At 34.3% G+C, this 24,618-nt stretch overlaps 1 protein-coding gene across 2 annotated transcripts; it reads left to right on the top strand.

The window, feature by feature from the left end:
* Positions 1-2,869: 2,869 nt before the first annotated feature.
* On the top strand, positions 2,870-15,414 carry LOC149570417 (putative galacturonosyltransferase 13). Of its 2 annotated transcripts, none has more exons than XM_089823073.1 (6): positions 2,870-3,668; positions 4,716-4,771; positions 4,931-5,086; positions 13,579-14,166; positions 14,326-14,628; positions 14,764-15,414. In XM_089823073.1, exons 1-6 carry the CDS (start codon positions 3,455-3,457, stop codon positions 15,046-15,048), a joined length of 1,602 nt encoding a protein of 533 aa, XP_089679199.1. In that variant the 5' UTR covers positions 2,870-3,454; the 3' UTR covers positions 15,049-15,414. The 2 variants fall into 2 exon arrangements, with proteins under 2 accessions (XP_089679199.1, XP_089679200.1); XM_089823074.1 differs by having other exon boundaries at positions 3,031-3,668; positions 4,912-5,086.
* Positions 15,415-24,618: the final 9,204 nt, after the last annotated feature.

Consider the following 24,618-nt stretch of genomic DNA (forward strand, 5'->3'; position numbering starts at 1 on the left):
GTTGACCAAAGATTTGGATAGAAAGATTCAAGGGAAGCTGGGCAAGCTAGAAGCTCTAACTAGTTAGTTACAACAACCCTCTTGCAGAGTTGATGAATTGGAAGGACAAGTTGCCGATATTCACACAGACATCAGGAAACTGGAAAAGAACTAATTTTGAGAAGACTATCAAAATTCAAAGAATCTATTGCTCTGAAGATATCAATTGTTGAGAGACAATTGGAAGAATGTGTCAAAGCAAAAGACACTTATGCAAATTTCAAATACTCCGACCTTAATGCAGTTGAGATTGCATCATATACCTTATGTGGAATTATCACTACTACAAAAGCAATGAAGGACACATGGGAGAAAGGTATGAGCAATTTGAAGGAAAATTTTGATGATTATATGTAGATATTAGCAACTTGAGGCAGCAAGACAATGTTTGACAACAAACAAACAACTTTTTTGACAATTTTTGGACCTTTTTCATTGATGTCAAAGGGGGAGAAATTATAGAAAAAAATTGTGTAGTAAGTTTTGTATGTAGCAATCATATCCAAAGGAGGAGCAATTTAGCAATTGAGCATTTTTAATAGTATAAGTATTGTAAGTTTTTGTTAAGTTTTTGTCACTTCGCTAATTTTCCTTACTTTGTTGCCATCAATGCCAAAGGGGGAAATTGTTAAAAATTGGCTATATGTAGTGATACAATTATTGTTATTAATGGCAACACATGATGTACTTACTTGCATAAAACCTCCATATTAAAGATACTTAGCTTTTGGTACTTAGAAAATTGTCTCGTATGAAATTGGTTTACAACAGTACATTGTTTTATATGTAAAATGTTTCTCACATCATATTATGACTAGCAAACATAGATGGAGACAATATAAATGTTGATGATGATATGTATAACCTCAGACATTAGTACAAATAGTACGAAAAAAAGATATTCACGATTTACCAATGAAACAGAACAACAAAATTAAAGGGAAAGGAATTATTTTGTTTACAAAATAATTACTTGACCAATTAGGGCTGACATACTAGATGTTTACTCTAAGTTGGAAAAGTATATCGTGATCTTAGTCAACCTAGTAGCAATTTGTGAAAAGGCATGATATTTATACAAATGATATGTTGTGAGAAGCAGTGTGCAATTGTAATATGAAAAGTGATATGCAAAATTTTTGTGAAGCGATATATGTGAAGTTTTTGAGAACCTATTTTCATGATTCGAGATCAAGCTAAGGTTAGAGATCAGTCAAGAAATAAGATACATCATTTATATACTTGAGGATTAATTACTTATTTGGCCAATGAGCTCTTCTTGTAATTGAAAGTGCATGTTTGGGTAGTGAACTCTTCTTGCATCCATTGTACTACAACTCCCAATAGGGTTAGGATCTCCTAATAGGGATTCAAAGTCTCCTAACAGGGACTCTCTATACTAAATTTACTCATTGAATCTTAACAAGGTCCATCCTCTAACAAAGAACATATATATCAGTATATTATCTAGTGGTATCATCCCCACTGGGGTTTTCCCTTGGCCAAGGTTTCCCTAGTTAACAAAATATGGTGTTATGAGTTCTCTTTATGCATGGTTATTATTACTATTCAACATTACTTGTCTACTTTCTTATGCATGGTTCAAAGTAATTAATACTATCCAATTGGTGACAAAAGTTTGTAGAATACTGACTCACCTCCCTCCCCCCCCTCTTAGTATTCCCTATTTCTAAAAAATGAAACTTGAGTATAGAAGAGACATGGAACAACTTGAGAAAGCTTCCTCGAAAAGAACAAAAACAGAACCCACAATAACATTAGAAGATCCTTGGAAACTGCCACATATCAGCTCGCCATACTATGATAAGAAAACCACCCGAGAGCTCGAAAACTTGGCAATTATAGGGATCTTGAACCCGACAACAAATGAAGACCCACACAGAGTGAAGAAGGAAGCCAAATGATGAATGTGACTTGAAAGATGAAGCCTTATTAGAAACAATCGAGTGTTGTATTGACTAGAACTATGATAGATGACATCCACAAACACCATAACTCCTAATACAAAGATAACAATAACAATTTATATTATTATATTTCATGCTATATGAGCTCACATAATGAATTTTCAAAATATCATGTTACTCTATAACGATTTTAACACTTATATATCCTTGTACTAAATAAAATAATGAATGAAAAGATAGCATATTAATAATGACCTTTACCTTATTATCTTAGCCACCCTACTTTTTAGATAGTAAAAATTGGAATTTCAAAAAATGAACTTTCGACAAAATCAAAAGAATTCAATTCCCACATACTTCTTTAAGGGTCCGTTTGGTTTGTGGAATTTAAAAAGCCAAGATTTCTACAAACCTTGGTTTAGCCAAATCAAGGTTTTGCAAATCTTCATTCTAATTTTTGGAATTTTACTTGAACTGTTTGTTTCACTCGAAAGATGCATGTGAAGACAAATTATTATGTGTAAGCTTGGAGTTGAAGGCAAATTTCAAAAAGTAGTCCAATCTATTGTTTTTATACTCCTTAAAAAACATAATTGGGTTTTGATTTTTAATTCCTACTTACTAGTAGGAAGTTAGAAACCCTGATTTTGAGGCAAAATTGGAAGTCTTGTATGCTAATTCCATTTTGCTCATTTTGAAACAAATGCAAAAAATTTCTAATTCAAATTTTGAAAAAGCCAAAATAAAATCTAAAAGTTTCTCTCGTAACTTACTAAAAAATCATTTCCTCTTAATCTTAAAAATTATGCACATAGAACAAAGTTTAATCAATCCCTTAGAAGTTACATTGATACTTGCTCTTATGCATACTTTATTAGTCCCACGTGCGCCGCTCCCTTGGCACTCTGTCCCATTGCAGTCCGAAAAGAAAAGAAAAGAAAAGAACAAGTTGTGACTGCTCAGCCATGGTTTTGTAAAACAAATAATTGACAATTAACCAAGGACGAGAACATAAATTTTTGGATGGGCAAATAAATTTAGTCCGCCACGATAACTGAAACTTGTTCAAAGCCGGCAGGTTGCCTTCGGGGAAGATCGGTAAAGATAAAAAGAAAACCATTGAAAAACCCCATTGGTAGGAAGATCGATCGATGGCTTATCGAAAATTGATTGATTCGGGCTTAAAATGGTGGAAACAATTTGGTGCCGAGGCATGAGGCCGATACAGATCTAGAAATCTCTACTTGTATGATATGAAGAAAGTATCATGTTTCCAATTGGCAGATTGCAGCACCACTGCTATGTCCTGAACAATTTCTGGATTCCTTCCTATTGCAGGCTTCTTCAATATGATATCATGCCAGATCTGAAAATGAAATGTTTTCTTTATGGTATTGTGTTGAAGTATTGTTTTAAATTGCAGTCGAGGAGCATGATAGGGTTGATGTTCTTGCATTTGTGAAAGGCAAGGAAGGAGTTGCAATACAATGCAGGTCCACATATCGCCTAGTATGAGAAGCATAACCATTTCCACCAGCAATGGCATCCTGGATTTTATGAAGGTGAAGGGAGCAGCTCGTCATTTGTCTTTTAAGACCCTCCTCCATACCATGCTTGTGCTCGCATTTCTGCTGCCCTTTATCTTCATTTTGACGGCCCTTGTTACACTGGAAGGGGTCAACAAGTGTTCCTCCTTCAGTGGTAAGACTGATCAATACCCAATTAGAAATGATGCTTGATTTCATCGCACCCACATAAAAATTTCTATATATTTGCAGGTTAAGACTGATTGATGTCCAATAGCGGCAACATGTTTGATTTCATTGCACACATTAAATTCCTCTTTGAAGGCTTGTCCGACTGATACCCATTAAGACAAATTCATAGATTTCGTGTTGACCTCGTATTAACGATATCATTTAGTTTTACCCACTTACAATTTCTCTGCTTTCGGATGCTAAAATGCAGGGATTCAGTCATGACAGAGCCCTGTTCCGATGTTTGAGGATACGTTTTCATTTTATTTCCGTCTAGCGCAATGAATTTTCCCGATTGAGCTGCCTAGTATCATAAAGGCTCTGTTCCTATATCATATACTGGGGGTGTCAGTGAGATCAGGAAGTCTAACTGCTTTGCTAACAAATGCCTTGTTCACTCCACTTTGTCATAGTTCCAGAATAGTTAAGCATGATCACTTAAGTCGAGTCCACTTTCTCCAAGACCGGCACATCTATGGTCAAGAGATGATTCAGCCCTAATCTTTACTTGTTTCTGTTCTAGACTTGGTTAAAATATCTCCAGATCGATGGTGCGCCAAGTTCTAAGAGATTCTGTTATATAACATCAGGTAGGAGATCAGTTATACAGAGTCCGTCTCACCAGCACCGAACAAATAGCAGTATGAACCTAATTGCCTAATTCGTCCTAACTTCAACAGGGGCTAGTTGACTTAGATTTCGGTTTTTAGACATTGCTTCATGTTTTTGTCTTAAGATTTTGATTAGATTCTTTCCGCTAACTTGTTCTTGTTCTCCTTGGACTGTCTCATTGTATTGGAAATGTGTTTGGCATTCCCACTGCTGACCTTTTCAGATATATACGTCTTGTAAAACTATGACACTTGTGTGTTAATCAGAGTAAAACCAGGACTGATATGATTCGGATTCTAAACTACACGTTGGAGGATAAACTTTCCTTACTGCTAAACTTGGAGAGTAACGAAATTTCTTGCTTTTGTTTCTATGCCAGATTGTGTTAGCAGGAGATTAGGTCCAAGCCTTTTGAGGAGAGCAGATCCATCGTCAGTAAGTCTTGAACAGATTTTAACATCTTTCAGAATTGCAGTACCTGATAGTATGCAGTTTTGCTTGGCAATGTATAGCTATATGTATAGTTTGTTTAGGTAGAGGCTTCATTTTTTTTCATCTTAAGATTGATGATGTAGGCTGTGATGCATGGTTCAGAGAATGGCTCAAGATATATATGAAGTCCTCCTCCAAGCAAGCAACGAAGAACTTCCGGAAGGATTAAAAGTTCCCGAATCATTCAATGAACTTATTACTGATATGAAAATGAATCAGTATGATGCCAAGATGTTTGCCTTCAAGACAAAAGCCTTGGTATGTATTTATGCTTTTTATTTCTGCAAATATTGACTTTAGTAGTCCTTTAACATTTTCTGATTTCAGAAGCTTTGCATAATTGTACTTTTTATTTAAGGACGGCTATATTGATAATGCGAGATGTAGGAAGATAAGATAAGACTGAATAAAACTGTGTCAGGCGTATAGTAGTATATTGTCCTTACCCTACATTCAACATAAAACGATCAATTTCTAGTTTTATCAAATAGCTTTCTGTTCTTGCCCGGGAGCTTTCGAGAGAATGTTTCTGGTTCTTATCAATTCTACAGTCATGAAAGGCAAAAAACACAATAATATTACAGTTTATCACACTGGCATTCTGGATAAAGCTCTTTGTACTATCACAGTAGTTGCAACCACTATTGTCAGGAACAAAAACTAAGCAATGTAATAAGAAAGGATAAAATAAAATTGTAATATATATATACAAAAAACAGCCTAAAGTGATCTAAATTTTTGAAACCTTGATACTAAAATATTTATTATTATTTCTTTGAGTTTTTATGCAGAAAAGTTATTTTCTCAAATTACTCGTAATTTTAGTTGACATCCTTAACTTTATGCTGTTTGTTTCTGGATTTAATTGTGTAAGATTATTTGAGCATCAACATTTTGGATCACACCACATGATCCATCTTCAGGATGTTAGAGAGCAAAAGGAACTGATAAATAATGTTATGTATCACGCTCTGTTATCCGTAACTCTCTTATCAGTCATGTTTGACTGTGGACACTATCTTTGCGTCTGTTCCCTTCGGAAATAAGTAATAACCTGTCCTGGAAAAATAAGAGAATTGGATTGATCATACACAGATGTTAGAAGTTGTCAAGGTTGTGCACCGGTGTCAATACAACTCAATGACAATGAGTAAGACAAGGTTTTCTGAAAATGTTGACTGTTCTGGAGAAGCCTTAAAGACAGGGAGCTTAGAAGAGGGTCTGAGAGTGGTAATTGTAGCTACCCTATTCAATGTCAAGATGAATTGGTAATGCCATGATGGAATTGTTGAGGTTTTGCCATGGTAATTGTTGTGGTGATGCCATGATGGTAATTGCTGTGGTGATGTTTTTTGTCTCTATGAAGATGATGATCTGTTCCTATTCGGATTTGGCAATTGGTAAACACCCCTTTTTTGGGTAGTGACATTTTAAGAATAATAGACAAAACTTTGAGAGCCATAGTAGCCTATACATGAGCATGAGAGAGAGATTAGTTGATCTGGTCAAAGTTGTTTGAGGATATGTGAAATGTGTATATTTACTTCTAAGAAAGACTTATTGGCTATAGCTTGAATATAAATTATGGAACAATCAAAGGAGTTTGACTGTTTGACTGCTTGTGATGTCAGCACCAGTGCTGATGGTAACAGCATTCTCCTTTGATGACATAAGCATGCTGCATACATGATGGAATACTAGATAGTTGGAAACAAAGCATAACTGTGAAATTTTCTGTTGGAAGATAATTCAGAGTACCAATGCCTAGCTCTTTGTCATTTTTGGTTGAGATTCTATGAACTAAAAAAGTGATTCCTCTGTCATGTCCATGTGTTTTGAGAAGGCATTGTGGTCTCCAAGGGCAGGCATTGTTGATATGCATGCACAGGAGTTGACTCTTTAAGAGTAGAAGCTGAGTCTAAAGTGTAATTTTTTTTGGTGAAGAATGGTCTGCAATATGCCCTCCCCTGTGGAATGTGAGATTTATTGAAGAATTGCTTGCAATTTGAAGTTTTGGAGGGAGCTCGATACAGTTTCTTTCACAGGTTTTAGCGATTCTCACTAGAGATAACAAGATTGCAAACAATGGTAAATAGATGTCACATGAGACATTTCAGAAGACATTTTCTTGGAATTTAAATTTTCTTCCATGTTTTTGATTCTAGAAGTTACGCTAGAGTGAACTCAACCTTTTCTTTTCAAATTTCAGAGTTCTGATTATTCTGTGTCAAATATTGAGATGGGAGAATATTTTTGAGTTTTTAACATGTTGAACCTCAAAATCTATTGGCATAATCATAATTATCACAATCAAAGAGTTTGGCAGCTATATGGGGTGGAAAGGTTTGCAAGCTGCCATGTTCCCATATTTGGAAAATAAAAGGGTTGAGAAAAAAACAATTTGTACATATACAGTGTAAAAATTGGAATGATCCAGACTCTTAATATTGTTGCTATGGTTGATAAATACTATGCAAACTTACAAAAGGCCCTTTGTTAATTTAAGAATTTGATATCTTCAAGTAAATATAGCCTTTATGCAACCAAATAGCTGCAGGTAAGCATTCTAGGAGCTCTCTTTTACAACCTCTGACCTGGCCTCACTTCCCAGCAGTCACTTTCCACGTGTATATATAATGCAAACTGTAAAGGACATACATTTTAAATTAAGTTGCTGGTTCAGGTTTGGGTTCATGGGTTCAGGCCAAAAAAAAAAGGAAAAACCATTGGGGTTCGTGAGTATTTACATATGTATATATGTATATGTATGTGTCTACATTATATATACAAAAAATATATAATTACTCTGTATTTAAAAGATAGTGCAGACAATTCCAATCTATATGAAGAGTGTGGATTGTATTTCTCTTATGTAGAACTAAGGAATTTACTTTTGTTTTTTCAATACTTACAAACTCAGGTGGAGATACTGGATTTATAAAGGAGAGGTAATCTATCGTGTTGTTTTCTTTTGAACATGAAAAGTAGATGTTCTACCCACTAAGAACATTGTAATTTACCCAATACAAAGTACTCTGGATTTTATGATTTTTTTGAGTAATTACCCACAATATGCAAAACAACAACTACTAAGACTAACTGTAATGCTGGATATGATGTTTTTTTTTTGATAGGTGATAACATTTTATTGAATTTAAAAGAAGTTTACATCTGTCAAAACATGGCCATAAGCCTGTATTTTCTGAACATACCCCAAACACTGCTGCCACCAAACAACAAACCCCTGACACATCAACAACCTACACTACACAAAGGCACGAGAACATACGTATCCCTACTATGCAAAATGGCCACACAGGCCAGACACAGACACCTCCACATTGTCATTTGAAGAACCACTTGGCCATCAGCTCCTCATGGGATTCATTAAGAATGATCCCACCAACAGTTGTCAATTCCTTCCGTCCAATCATAGGCCTTGACACCTTTCAGGAATCTCCCCTATGTTGTGTTTGTGAACTTTGCTGGGAGTATGTTTACCTTTGCACTTCCTCTCCTCTGCCAGTGTCCTCTGATCGGCCTCCCACTGATTCACAAAAATCAGCAACTCCAGCCATGTCGTGCAGGTAGCTCCACCTCGCTGCACAATTGGAGTCGAAGTGCTGAATACCATGAAAGGCTGAAAGCCCACTCGAGCACCTTCCACTTGATGCCACCGCCCTTCTGCTGTGTGAAACCCGATCCCAATTTCTGCCATGTTTAGCCATTTTCCAACACCCAGCCGCCACTTCGGTTCAATGCAGACTTCTACCATATGCAGGGCTTCTTCTTTGTCCTGGGACAACAAAAAAGCCCACAGACAGAACATTGAAGAGATATCCAAATTTGTGCGTGGATGGAAATCTCCTTCAAAGAACTCCTTGGCCAGCAATTTAGTCACCAAATGAACAAACACATCCTCTCCAATCTTGAACACCTCCCCCAACCTAAGCTGCGTTATCTCTGTGCAAAAACCAGGTGTTAGCTTCTTTTTTGGGGTTTCCAAATAAAAATTCATTTCCATCTTTCACACCTCTACAATGCCCACTCCCAATTGTGCAAAAATTTACCAGACTTGCATCTTTTAAAGAATTCCCTACGTCTAGAGTCTTCTGTAGGCACTCCACCGGAAGTCATGAGTGCTTGGTTTTCCATCCTCCGTCATGCATTTCTGGCCAAGTGACTCACGTGCCCCACTGCAGCCATACCATACACCATTAAATGGTATGCATCGTACTCGGTGTCATGACAAGTTCATCCCGAATAATCAAAAGATTGTAAGGGTAATTGGGAAAAGTCATCCACCATCTCTAGATTGCCCGCCAATCTAAGCCCCACATTTGCCAACTTATCCGCCAATTGGTTCCCTAAGCGTAGTGCGAGATGCAATAAATTCATCAAAGCTTTCCAAAAGCTTCCTGATGCATCTAACATGTTTATCCAAAAACCATTTATCCATTTTCCTTTCCCAATCCTGTTTATGGCTATTTGTGAATCGCCTTGCACATGGATTTTTTTGTAGCCTTTTCGCATTGCCACATGAAGTGTGGAGATGGCAGTGGAGCATTCTGATACATTATTGGTGCCATCCAGGAGAATTTTGCTCCAATTGATAGAATGTTATTGGCCGGGTCTAGGATAACACATCCTGCTCCACTCTTGCCCGGGTTGCCATTAGACGCTCCATCAAACTGCACTTTAATCCATCCCTCTCCTACCCATCTCTCGATCCCCATCAGAAGGATCAACCCTTGGGAGCCCCTGAACGAGCCATGCTGGATATGATTGTTATAGACTGAGATTTTATGAACAGCCAAATGCACATAGAATTCACCGCTTTGATTATGCCAGTTTCAAGAGAAATCGTATCTGAATTTACCATCCAAGATAATTTGAATCTCAGAATTGTAAGTAACAGTCCTTGTCGCATGCAATTTTTAGTTTGTTGACACTAGAGGGCAAGATACTGATGTGTGCTTAGTGGAGTTGTGTATGATCAAAATTTGCCTGATCGCTGATACAAGATCTGAAATACTTGGTCATTTCTATACAGAAAGTATTAAGCAGCTTCTCTTTAGCATTTATGTTAAGTTGAGGATTATCCCGCTTTCATAGTTTCGATCGAAACTATGAAAGCGGTTTGCTAACCGCTCGTGTAAACCACGAATAGTTTCTATCGAAAGTTTGCAAAATAGTTTCGATAGAAACTAAGTTTCTATCGAAACTAGCTAGATAGAAGCCCACATGAATAGTTTGAAGTTTTTTCAATGATTTCCTTTCTTCGGAGCTGAATTACCAGGTTCAAATGGAGCACTGAAGACCTGAAATTGTACATGATTGAAGTACTCTGAACTAGCTTTCTAATGACTATGAATTTGGTGCTTTTCAAATTTTTTAGGTATATATTTTTTAACATGAATTAAATATAGGTTTATTATAAAAAATAAACTGAGATATTCGACACTCATGGAAAAATAGTAAATATAAAAATAAAAATTTTGAAAAATAATTACGGTCTCCGTATTTGAGTCACCTTTCAATCAAATTTTTCTTTTTAAAAATTGGGTATATATATGATAAGTTACATGTGTCAAAAGCCACATATGTCTAAATTAGTGTTATGCCAACTTTAAACTACAATAAAATATGAAATACTAACGATAAAGATATAAGACCAACTCTACGGTTTAGGTATGGATGTTAACAAACTAAATTCGAAAGAATCACATTGATATCTATTGTAGAAAAAAAGTTATGTGTGTCAAAAACAATGTCACTCTTTAAAAATCAGGTTTTTGATATCATACCAATTTTCGTAGGAGAAAAAATAATTCAATAAATTCAATTTTAAAAAAAATTAAAAAAATAGATTTAGAATCTAGACACAAAATCCTAAAAGACTCTAGTTTACTTCATCTTCAAATTCCTAACCGTTAAACGGGAATTTGCATTTGAAAATGAACGTTTTCTTAAAAATTCAGAGTTCAGTGTCAGTTTAGTCAAAAAAGTGTAACCCACTATTTAATATTCAATTCAATGCTGCTAAAGAAAACATATTTTTTGACAGTTTCAAAGATTTCAAGAAAATTTCCTAACAGGTCCATCTACATTGTTGTCTCCATTTGGCCAAATCCAGCTTCCTTGTCAAAACAACAATTTTGTTTGCCTAAGACTGATCCCGTTGGCTGCAATGAGCCCAATTGTACCTTTTCAATGCCAATATTTCTATGAATATGCTCCTTTCTTTCTAATTTCTGAATAAAGAGATTTGACAATATTTTTACTGACTAAATTTTTAAAAATGGCCTTTCCATCTGCATTCTGTTAGAGAGGGCTGGGCACCTTCCATGATCCTCGACTTTCTTGGCTCCTTGGTGTATCCTATTACGCAAGAAAATAAGACAATGTTTTGACACAAATGCATTTAAAACTATCTCAATGATTTCAGATTTATAAAAATGATGATATTTGAAAACATTTCGTAATGAACCTATTGATGTCAAGTGTGATATAAGCTACACAAATAGATCTTAATAGCTTCAAAAGATTAAAGCTGGTTAATGCAACCAACATTCATGTACAAAGATATACATATTTTGGAAACTGAAACACACAGCATCTAAATGAACTGGAATGGTACCTGATATGGTATAATTGGATTTGGCTAGGTAACCTTGTTAATCCTACTACTGAAGAGATGATCCTTCCACAGTAAATAAAATGGTGCATGATTTATCTGGCAGAAAATTGAACAGGATTTTTTTTATCAGCTTTTTTGCTTTATGCGTCCTGCTTTATCATCAGGATATAAGCAAATAATGTGAGAGATTTGCAGAACTTGGTCTTTAAAAGGAGAGATAAACTAGTACATGGAAAACAAGGCCTAGAGAGGAGCATATTGATACAAACTTTTAAGGATAATATAATTTAAAGAAAGAAAATTGAGAAGGAATGAATGAAGATTCATAAGTTTGGAGACTTGTACATGGTAACTATAGTCTATAATCAAGATATAATATTATGTACTAAGAAAATTCTTTGTAATTGTTATTATAGTGCACCAATAGAGAACGATAAGTCAAGAGATAATATTGATAATTATAAAATTATTGCAGTCAAGTATATAAAAAGGAAATGAATTGTTAAGAACAAATAAAAATTACCTTTGCCTTCATTGAAAACAAATTATATAAGTCTTATGGGAAATGATAACAATTACAATTATTGCAACTAATAGAAATATTGAGAATGAACAAATAATAATACAGGAACAGCTAGGACAGAAAGTACAAGAACGACAGAATAGCTACATAAAATATTAAAAATATAAAGTTGTAACTGCAACAGATCACAAGTCGAACACAATAGAAGAAAACAAGAATACAAGAAACAAGTGTTGCAAAAAACAATAAAGTTGGAGTTTTGTTGGTACAAATTCTGAGATGCAGGATGGGGATTTGAAAACAAGAAGAACACAGGAGATATTTTCCACAGCAGGTCAAATTGTGATATTGTTACCAGGATTCAGTGTTGTGGTTTTTGAGTCAAACCCATTGACTCATATTTCATGCGTAGTGGCTCACAAGAACTCATCTCTCATGAGAGCAATGAAACACTTTGCACTTATTGCATGTAGGTGATGCTGGCAAAGGTGAAGCGCTGGGACTTCCCAAGAGGTGAAGTAGTGGAATGGGTAACCTCCCAGGAAGTCCCAGCACTTCACCTAGATGCAGTGAGTGCTAAGTGTTCCATTCATTGTTTCTTGTGAATCACTACTCATGAAACATGGGTCAGTGAGTTTGACTAAAAAGCTACACAGTTGAATCCTGATAGTAATATCACAAGAATAATATACATAATGGATAATAAAGAATAGCATTCTAATAAAAATATATTATACTTCAAGATTATTCAAAGAAATAAAATGATTGAGCAATGAAGACTAATGCCATCATTATCTTATTAGTTTTATTAGCATTATTTTTTAATTGTTGCTTAACTTATATATGTTCCTTTTTGTTGTGCTTCTCTCTGGGCTCAATGGTCAAAATGCTCATTGTTAGATGGCAAAGCCATTCATTTTTTTATTGTATCATTTTATAGTGTGCAAAGTAATTAACTAAAGTTTTTTACTGGCATTTTTTTATGCATGAAGCTTTTTAATGGTTCATCTGATCTTTGACAGACTTTGTTGAATTCAAGGACAAGATAATTATCCAGATCAGTTTATTCCGTGATCCTAAACTAATTTATTGACTGAAGTTTGAATTTTAACATCTAGCATCAAAATAATTTAATAATGAAATGGACATGATTCATATTTATTATATTGTATTATCTTGATGGTTTCCTTTATTTATCCCAATCACAATTTTGAGAAGAACCTGAAAGTGGCAGTGCAAACTAACTTATTATCGGAATACTACATATTAGTAATGTGGAATTCCTTGTTTGAAATCATTGTTATATGGCATTTTTAAAAGTCAATCTTCTATAGACATTGAACTTACAACATTCCAAAGTGATCATCTGTAAAGCATTCACCCTATGGTACATGTGCTTTTTCTGATGCTTACATTTGCTGTTCACAGGCAATCCAGTCATGCATCATGGTTTAAATTCCTGTTGAAGTTTTCAAAGTTAAATTTTCCTTACAAAGATACTTTATCTATATGTGGCATTGTATATTTCTTTAAGTGGTTCTGTGGTTGACAATGACCAAGTTGCTAAATTGAGTTTGCACTTTTCAGGTTGAGCACTTGGAGAGACAAACCCGATCATCAAAACTGCAAGAATACGTTTATAGGCATTTCGCATCAAGTGGCATTCCAAAAGGGATGCATTGCCTCTCTCTTCAGTTAGCAGATGAATATTCCTCTAATGCTCATGCTCGTAGGCAGTTGCCACCTCCTGAATTAGTCCCTCATCTTACAGACAACTCGTACCATCACTTTGTTCTGGCCACTGACAATGTCCTTGCAGCTTCAGTGGTAGTTGGATCAGCAATAAGAGCTTCCTTGAAGCCAGAAAAGATTGTCTTTCATGTCATAACAGATAAAAAGACGTATGCTGCAATGCATTCATGGTTTGCTTTGCATCCTCTTCCACCTGCAATTGTTGAGGTCAAAGGAGTACATCAATTTGACTGGTTGACAAAAGATAATGTGCCTGTCTTAGAAGCCATGGAGAGTCACATGGAAATCCGAAGGTATTACCATGGAGACCATGTTATTGGGACAAATTTAGATGAATCTCCAAGAGTTGTAGCTTCAAAACTCCAAGCTCGAAGCCCCAAATACATCTCAATAATGAACCACTTGCGCATATATCTTCCAGAGGTAAACACTATCCTGAAAATATATTAGAATATGTCAAAGGGATTTCTTCTTTTCAAAAAAAAATGCGATGAGTAGGGTTTTTTTACCAGAAGCATTATATATGCCAATTGTAGGGGATGGTATGGAATGTAACAGTTCCCTCAACTTATTTTTTAACAGCTTTTCCCAAACCTTCACAAAGTGGTTTTTCTGGATGATGATGTTGTTGTTCAACATGATTTGTCTCGCCTGTGGGGTATTGATCTTAAAGGAAAGGTCAATGGAGCAGTTGAAACATGCAGAGGCAATGATCGTTCGGTCATGTCCAAGCACTTCAGAAATTACTTCAATTTCTCTCATCCCCTTATAGTGAATAATTTTGATCCAGAGCAATGTGCGTGGGCATATGGGATGAACATCTTTGATCTACAAGCATGGAGAAAGACAAACATCAGAGAAACGTATCACTATTGGCTTAAACAGGCAAGTCAACTTCAATTGTCTTTTCACAATTTGCATTTTATCAAAATAATCGTTTTGTTTCTTTACTTTCATCATGTATAACATCTAAAGTTGCACATTGAGCACTTGCTAAGGATGTGCATGGCATTTGTGCAGAACATAAACTCAAATCTGACTCTCTGGCGGTTGGGAACTCTTCCACCTGCATTGATTGCATTTAACGGCCATGTTCAACCCATTGATCCTTCTTGGCATATGTTAGGATTGGGGTACCAATCTGAATCAGATCCCATAAATATTCATAATGCTTCTGTGATTCACTATAATGGACAGGCAAAACCGTGGTTGGATATTGCCTTCCCAGAGCTAAGACCTTTTTGGACAAAACATATAAATTACTCTAATGAGTTCTTAAAAAGATGTCATATCATGGAGCCCTAATTTTCAATATTTGGCAGTTCATTTCCATTCCAATCCCAATCCATTCATTTTTTTGCACTTTGAGCAAGCGGGTTCTCAGCAAAATTCCAGCCAACTCTGCCTGCATTTTTGCCTGACAGGCAGATGGCACTAAGGCTCAGTATTACATGAGCCTTTTTTATTGTCGTTGCCACCATCGTTCTTTCTGCTGAGTAAAACAATGGAAGATGTGATCCTAATGGTTCAAATCTCCTATTTGTGATAAGATATGATCCTCTTGAAACAATTGCCATGCAATTCAATTCAAGATTCTATTCATTTATAACAAGGCAACATGCTTCAGTGAAATATTGAGGAAGTTTTGGAGAGCTATCTTCCCAACAAAAACGAATTCCTTTTTAGTTGTCAAATGCTTAAATCATTGGTAAGATTAATTTGTATGTGTCAACATACATATACATAGCAAACAATGTGACTTGTTAAAATAGTCCTACAATGTTTACATTAATAAATTTATCTTGTTAAAACGGAGATAAAAAGGAATGCAATGATAGCTTCTTTGCCATACATATATCAAACTTATGTACTCTGAAATTCAGGTTTTCATAGAAATTGTCAGCTTGTACCTGCATATGAGAAAGACTGAAGGTTCTGCCAGGCATGAGCCTTTAAGGCGAGGGAATGTTACAATCAAAGGTCAAGACTGCTTATACGAACTGAAACACCATGATGATTTCGTATAAATTATAACAGAACATAATGATCTGAAATCTAACAATTATAAATAAATCCATTATTAAATTGTCACTTTGCAGATGCAGAACAAATTAGTGCCTTTACTCAAGACGAGAAAGATTTTACTCTTGAAATGCACGATAGGGAAAATGCTTCATCTTCTCCAGAGTAGTCAGTCTAAGCACCAAGCCTGTTGAATGTCTAGTAGTATGCTCCAACACATTTACGCCATAATATTCAATCTTGGGTTCAGGGGTTAGGATTGTCCATCAGTACATATATTTGCAATTCTCGCTGACCAGTTACATATATGGAACATACGACATGGATTTGAAGATGTGCATTAATCTTACCGTATTTACCATCACGAGTCTTCTCTTTTGTTGTGTATTTTCGGATTTTGATAAGATTGTCATCAAGTCAATAAGACTCTGATAGCTCACTAGTCAAAATTTGATAAGATTCTGAAATCAATAAGTTCCTGAGATTGATCAGAATTTGAGATTAAAAACATGATAGTTCCAGTCCATGTAAGAAATTAAATCTTTACTAGAGAGGGCCGTTAAAACTTTTATAAAGGTCAAACAATCAGACTCCATAATTGATCATTTTCACTCCATAACTGATCCGAAGTGACTCCGTACATATCGTCTTTCTGTCATTAAACATTTTGACATGACAATACACTTTTCGGTATGAAATGCGTGGATTCCAAGGACAGTAGAAGGATTTATTTCCTACCCAAATTACCGATATTAATCTCGACATGAAATACCTTATTTGAGTGTAATTAGATACCCTGAGTTGCAATTGGTGATACAAGCATTATTTGATCCCCATAATACCATGTGTAGTTTTTTTTATTTGATTAAAAAAGTGATAAATAGGGAGGTCACCATTGTGCATTATGTATATAAAAGTCAAAAGATAATAGGTAAAAAGTCATGTTTGGCAAGTGGCTGATAAGCCACAGTATGTGAAATATGCTTCTTTTTAATTGATAATCTGTTTCAAAATAATTGAAATGAGTTGCTCGGAGCCATTATTTGGGCAAAAAGAGTCCATGAGATTGACTTAAAATTTCATAATTGAAGCTTATAGCAATATCAGAATTCTACATTTATAAAATAGTTCTTAGAATTTAAATTTACAAAAAAATGAACAATATCAGAATTCTACATATAAAATAGTTCTTAGAATATAAGTTTACAAAAATATGAATATAATTTTTCTATACTAGTTTTCTACTTAATTATAACTATAATATCAAAATATTATATTTCTGGTTACAAGTTATTTGAAACATCTATTATTAAATATTACAAAATATGTAATATCAAAACATATATTGCTTCAAATTTTTAATTAATATTGTTTAGATTAATTATATATTATACAACACTATTCATCATTTTAATAAATAAATATTTAATTTAAAAATGTTATTTGATTATAAATTATAATAATGTTGAAATAAATGTAATTTCTAAATTACAACAATAATAGATGTCAATTACATTAGGCATTTTGAGAAGGATGCACTCATTAGATCTAGTTTATATTCAAGTTCTAATTGAGAAGGTGGTATGTTTTTTTACTATAGAATAAATGTCTAATTGAAATAAAAGTTCTCACAAATTTATTCTTTATTATGAATCTAAAGATTTAAAACTTTATAATTATTTAAAATATTACTTAATACTACACTTTTTATATATATCCTAATAATCTTGATATTTAGAAACCTTAAATTGTAATAAACTATTCTATATTTAGAAACTTTAAATTGTAATCAACTATTTTATATTTCGAAATCAATATGTTCTTTCAATGAAATAATTGATTTTGCAAACTCTGCCATCATTCCTCATATCTTGTTATATAAACCTTCATTTAGTAGCATATGATAGTAGTTGGTCAATTGGAAATATTAACAAATTTCCTTGTATTTTGTCAAGGATTTTATATTTAGTTGCATATTATATAGGGTAGTGTTAATAGGAAAGTCAAATATATGTTTGAATCCTTTTTCGTAATAATAGAAACTCTCTATGAGAGAGCTAACATTCATTAGTATTTTATGTTGTAGTGATAACTAAATTTTATAATTATCATTAGGGTGATCATGTATGAAACATAAGTATTTGGGCATAATTAAGAGGATAGTCATACATATATTTCGTCCAGTCTAAATAACACCATAGTGTCACTATTATGATAACTTCAACTAACCAAGAAAATGGGTATTTAATATCATATTGATTATTAGCTTGAAGCTATGTTTAATTAACAAATACTTATGAAATTGTATAGTAGACATTTATGTGATTTAGGGATATCTTTAAGTTACTTCATTTATTTGATAGCATTGATTGTAGTTGCTTACTGATCATTATCAAAGCTTTACCTATGATTAGGTATTCCACTAATAGACTATTATGAATGTTGGTGTCTATGGTTCCTTTTGTATGTAATATTAAAGTATGCAAGTTAAGCAGGGATTTACTAGGTTATTGGATTGACACAATGTTGCTTCTTTGAGTTCGTGTATTCCAAGGTAAATATTGTAGAAAAGAAGTAACATTAGTCATCGTTAGATAAGGATTGGGATATTAATTCCTTTAGTTTTGTTTCTAGAAAATGTTAATGTGGAAAAGTTAATATTAAAAAAATTAGTTATAAACATAGGATGTCTAATGAATAGTTTATTTTGAATATGTTGGTGTTTTGAAACTACCAAGCAACAAAACACTTGATACCAAGATAATGAAAAGTGAGTTAGTCTAAGGGTTAGCTATGTCCTATGATCAACTAAGAAATCTTCAAATCTGGACCCAACTTCAACAAAACCACAAGAATTTTTACTCTTTAGGTTTTGCAACACCAAGGTAGGTGCACCCGAGGGATAAAAGGGCTCAAAACTGGATATAATCTTCACACTTCATTTCAGTTAGTATTTATTCTTTCACAATATTTATCCCCTCTAGCATATATTTGGTCACAATTCTTCTCAGATTTACAGATAATTCTGAGTTACAAATGCTTACTACAACATATCGAGATTAAATGCAAACAAGTGCTAACCAACTATTAAATTCTTCATACACTAAAGTAAAATTGATTTGGTTTTTGATACTTTTCTTGATGTAACCCTATGATCTCTTCATATGAAAAATAAAAATGATCAGTGCCTCATCCATTGGCATTCTGAGTCTACCCAGCTACATTGATCTAATCAATTGCATTACAATCAATATTATCAACAATTTTCCCTAAACTTCATTCTTATACATATCCTTCTTAATTATTGGTAATCCAATCACCTCATTGAAGCATTTACTTAATTCAGTGAATTAAAAGCAATAACAAATTGATATACAACCTATCCTAGTTGCATTAAATTGAATAAGCTCTGCTCACACAACCTCAAGATAACCGGTTAAGAACAATGGAGACAAGATTAAGAGAAAATAGATATGGTGATAACTCTCCTTTGTATTAATTTTCTTTGAAAATCACACAATACTGATGTAAAACTCATAACAACTTAGGATAAGACAATGTAATCCTTAAATGTTAATGTATTCTCAGGTTTGTGTAGAAAAATACATCACAAAATTAACATCAAGAATATTGGGCTGAATGTAAGCCTAGCAAATAATAAAAATTACATAAGAGTTCAAACCCCTTCTCTAGCCTTGGGATCTCATTTACGTAGCATGAGATGCAACAAGCTTTAGGATGAGAGAGGAAGGATAGTTGTGCTTAAGACATAAAGATATTTACAAAAAGGCTACTATTATAAAAGACAAACATATGTGCAATAGAATGTCTTTATCATGAATATTCTTTTTGTGGGGCCAATTCCGCTGCAGCTCATTGTTGTCGTTTCTTTTTCAACTGTGGGATAGCTTGATCTGCCGATTAGGTGTTTGGTTATGATACTTGGAAACTCAATATAACTTGTGGAACTCCCTCTAAATTATCTTGAACTAACAAGCCAATAGTTACACTTGGTTCTTTTGCTACCAAATCATTAGTTTGTTCAACTGCCTCTGTTGTTGCAACTAGATGATCTTATTTTGTTTGTTGTGGTGCATCTATTATTTGCAATTCATCTTGATCCATCACATCCTCATCACTTTCCTCAGATAAAAACTGAATAGTCTGAACAAGATCTTCCATCCACTTGTCAAAAAGTATGTCATATGGCCAGTTGAAGTTCAAAATTTCTTGCTACTTCTTTGGGACTTCCTCTCCTTGCTTCTCAATCTCCTCAAAATCCCTTTTAAAAGAATTAAAAAATATCTGCACCTTTGCAATTTATTCAACTATCTTAGCAAACCATAATGGCCCTTTTCACTTATGACCATATTGAATCTAACACATCAAATCATCCAATTCTTTTGCCCATTCCTCTTTGTCCTTTATTTTATCCACATCCCTGAGTGCATGAGGAAAGAACTCAAAATTCTCACTAAGATATTTTGAGAAATAGTTTATGATTCTCTTCTAGAGTGTGACTCTCTTATCATCAAAATTAGAGAGGTCATTAGTCATATCATATATTTTTCTATGTGTTCATAAGATAGACTAACGACTAAGAAGCACAAAATGGTGGCACCTCGATTCCTATTGTTCCATTTTTAAGCAATTGGCTTTAAAATGACATCATTATTTTTTAGCTCATTCCATATATTCATCAATTTTGCCAATTGTTCATAGAAAACATGCCACTTAATTCTATCCACTAGACACATAATTCTATCTCTTAACTTATCCTCATATTGAATATCTAATTCCACATGCAAGGTCCATAGTTTCCCCTTTTCTTCCTCAAACTCTTCAACTGTATAAAATTGGGGTCTCTGTAGGGTATTTGGAATTTCTATAAGGGGATTTGATTTGAAAGGTTCAATTGGAGGACGAGGAGGATAAGTGATTCTTAGCTAACTAGATTCTTCTCCTACTTTCGTCTTCCCCAATTGTTTCTTCAGTTGGGCAACCACCTTTTCCATTTGATTTATTATGTTTCCTCTTTCTTCATATGCCTCAAGAAGCTTCTCAAATTTAGCATTAAGTTCCAATAATTTTTTCTTGTCCTTTGCAGCAACAACTCCTCCAAAATATGCCATTTCTTTGGTTATTCTGGCAACTCTATCACTATCCACCTCATCTACTCTGTAAACCATGAGACTACCTATATGTTTAGCATCTAAGACCTCTTGCATTCTGGTTTTATCTTTTTTTTGAATAGAACATATCACTAAGGCTTGATGATCATCACTGTATTTCAACCCCTTATGGACTTGTAAAACTTGTTCTTTAATTTTGAATTGAGTGTCTTCCACTTTTCTCACAATGTCAAAAACCATGGCATTGGCAATATCCCATTAAGGTAATATCAAGATTCTTGAATCCTTTAGCAATTGTCTTCCCCCTTCCGGGGTTATCTGTGCAAACTCCTCCATGAAACTAGCATTAACTTCTTCAATTTCAGAGTCATGTTTGCTAGGTTGTGTTGCTTTAATCATTTTATAGTTGGCCTCAAAATTGTTAATATTTTTTCTCCACAAAAATTGAGCAAATGCTCTTGACTTCACAAAACTCTCATCATCAATAAATTTCTTAGACAATTGTACTACTATAGGATCTATTTCCTTGCCTCTGTAGTATCCCACAATGAGAGCTAATGTTAGCATAGGAGGTTCCTCAAGCATTCTTCCTTCTATATTTGCTATTGTAATTATAATATCCTTCTCCCCTCCCATTTATCTCAATTATTCTCTCAAGGATACTTCATCATCTATCTGGAGTGGGGTTTGAGTAGGGGAGTATTCTTTAACCTTAAAAGAGGATCCTTGTTCCAATTTATGTTTCTTAGGAGCATGTGAGCTTTCAAAAAGTTGTCTTTTGTATCGGGGCACAAGTTGTACACTCTTGGCCACTACATACCCAACTTTCCTCTATAATGTATATTGTGCTAGGTTCATAATCATCTTAATTGTCAATCTCTTCTCCTCTTCAATGACCCTACTTGTATATGTTTGCATCAAGATTTCCTTCTTCTCATTTAATGTTTGCATGAACCCAACAACGTTATCCATCAACATATCTATCTTTGCACCCCAGTATTTTCTATCAGCAAGAGGATCATAGTTTGGCTCAAAAGCATTTATGAAATCAAGAACCTTGCTATATACCTTCCACTTTTATTTTCTAACTTCTTGTTTGATGAGCCTCTAAAAGACCATTATTTTGAGAACCTTTTATCTTGTTTTCAGACAATTATCTTGCATCATTTTATGACTTTATGGTTTAAGCAAAGGAACTTATATTTTTATGAATATATTACCTATATGTTAAGACATGAAGATTGAAGTATAGATAGTTCAGATATGCTATATTTTCTTGAATGTATGGACTTTTATACTATAATGAAGAAATATTACATGCTGATGAATGTTTCCTCATCCATGCTATGTTTGAGTAGATTCCTTCCTATAGCCATATGATTTGCAAAGAGTGACAATTTGAACATTATATCTTTTCTAACATTGATGATGAAATAAATATATATGTATGTAGAAGTTGCATGCATTCAATTTTTTGTACATACTTGCCGCACATATTCAAGGTCAATATTTCAATGCTAAGTCAAAGCCAACCAAATTTACGAATCACCGCAACAAGTAGATTATTGTGTGATTTTTGTTATGACAATGCACAAAAATAGCTTCCTCAACTTGCTATATTCTTGGAGTTAAATCATAGTTAATGATATTTCTATTGTAAACTTTATGAATTTGTAATTGATCCTCATTGATGGAGTGATCGTAGAAGTAGGAAGTTGTTGTAGTTTTCCTTTAAATAATGCCCGTTGTAGCTTTTAAAGAAGGTTTTTGCTGGAGAAAGATAGAATAGATCAATTTTCATAACAACGGTGTGCGATCTTATTTTCCATCTTCTGTCTTGATTGTCTTTACTGTTCACTCATCCAAGGGGGCCCACTTGGTGAGTGAACTACTTTGTTAGAATAAATTTCATTTCCTTGTTTGTTTCTTTGCTAGGTAGACTTATGATGTTCCTGCAAGCATTGGTAACAGTCATTGAACTATTATTGCAACATAGGTGCATAGATAGATTTATTGTTTGCAGCATTAATTTAAGCTCTAATATAAGATGCCATTTTAGTTCCTAGCTTAAGTCTCCTTCAACATTCCCTTTCTGTTTTAGTTGTAATGACTTAAAGAGGAATCCGAGCATACACTTTGCAGCCACCCTCTCAAGCTTATGCTTCTAGGTTGACAAAATAAAATGAAGTCAGTATGTCATTCTTAGGAAACCACATGATTCTATCTAATCATGGAGTCAATGTGAAAGGATATCCAATCAATTGTTACATAGGTATTAAGCTAACCAACCATTTTCAATGTTGTTGTCAGGGAATGTGTCAATCTATTTCAACCTTAAAGTCATTATGTTAGTTTAGATTTTACATTATTTTTCATCATAGAAGAAGAGACATCCATAGGAGATTTCTTCCCCGTAATACTTAGGAATAAATTTTTAATCCTGAACTTGAAGAACCTCACAATGAGAATGAAGAACCTTTTAAAAATCTATTCACTATTACTCAAGAATGAATACCCTCATCTTCTAATGAATCCTTGCATTTGAATGATCTCTTTGCTGAACTTGAATACCAAGATAATCCACTTTCCCTTGTCATCTATCAAGCACCACTACCAGTACCCCCTCCAGGAATGGTTCAGCCTCAACCTCAGCCAACATTTCCTTTTCCTATCCCCCCTTAGCAAGGTAACCATAATTTGAATAACATACCTACTGTTGCACTTCTTGAGTTTTATGGCCTAATCACTGAAAACCTTGTAACATTTCTCTTTGAGTTTGACATACTATGTAGAAGTTATGACTATACAACTGATGCCTACAAACTGAAGTTGTTTCCTTCTACCCTTAAAGAAGCTTCTCTAAGATGGTTCATGGGGTTGGGAGCCAGTGCTATAGCAACTTGGCCTGCAATGAACAACTTGTTTCTCACAAAGTATAAGGAATAATGCAGGGGTTGAGATTTGAAAGGGGATGACATTTTAAAAATGTCCCAGAAAGATGATGAAACCTTGGAAGATTATGTTTCCCGGTTCATGTTCAATTTGCAACATAATACACAACATCAATTGAATGAGGAATCAAGGAAATATCTTTTTTGAGAGGTGTAAATGATGGAATCATTGAAGCTCTAGATCTTATGGTAGGAGGAGATATCACTCAAAAGACTTGGACTGATATACATAGTATATGCCTGAATTATTCCAGAGCTACTGTGAAGAAAGGAAGGGGACTTAGAGATCTACCACATAAGTCCAATGATAGTTCAAGAGTACCCAAGATGGAATTATCTAATTTGCTGTTAGATTTCAAGCAAGCCAAAAAAAAGAAAGATGAAGCTGATGCCATGTTGATTGAATACTATCCACATTGTAGAGAAAAGAAAAGATATTGTAGATATAGGTCAAAGCTGACTGAGTTCAAAGCCATTGTTGAAAATGGAGAGGTACTTTATGTCACTCATAGAAGACCATGGGCTCAAAGACAAGGTATGCCTCAAGATCCTCTTCAAAGTTATAATAATAATAATAATCAATGACAAAATATTCAGAATACTGGTTTTAGTGGAAATAATAGTTGGCATAAACCTTAGCAAGGTTGGTAGTAACCTCAACAAGATTGGCACAAAAATTAGAATTGGAATACCCAATCTAGTCAGCAAACCCTATTGCTACCACCTCAACAACAAGCTCTAATGCCTCCTCCTACAGCCACTAGTACTCC

This window comes from Cupressus sempervirens, chromosome 3 (assembly GCF_028749045.1).
Source record: "Cupressus sempervirens isolate cs-2001-9-10 chromosome 3, ASM2874904v1, whole genome shotgun sequence".
NCBI lineage: Eukaryota > Viridiplantae > Streptophyta > Pinopsida > Cupressales > Cupressaceae > Cupressus > Cupressus sempervirens.

Excerpts from the sequence above, each read along its gene's own strand:
- LOC149570417 (XM_089823073.1), top strand. The coding sequence starts at position 3,455 with ATGCAGGTCCACATATCGCCTAGTATGAGAAGCATAACCATTTCCACC. Across the intron at positions 3,669-4,715 it reads CAAGTGTTCCTCCTTCAGTG|ATTGTGTTAGCAGGAGATTA; the intron begins GTAAGACTGATC and ends TTTCTATGCCAG. Across the intron at positions 5,087-13,578 it reads CCTTCAAGACAAAAGCCTTG|GTTGAGCACTTGGAGAGACA; the intron begins GTATGTATTTAT and ends TGCACTTTTCAG.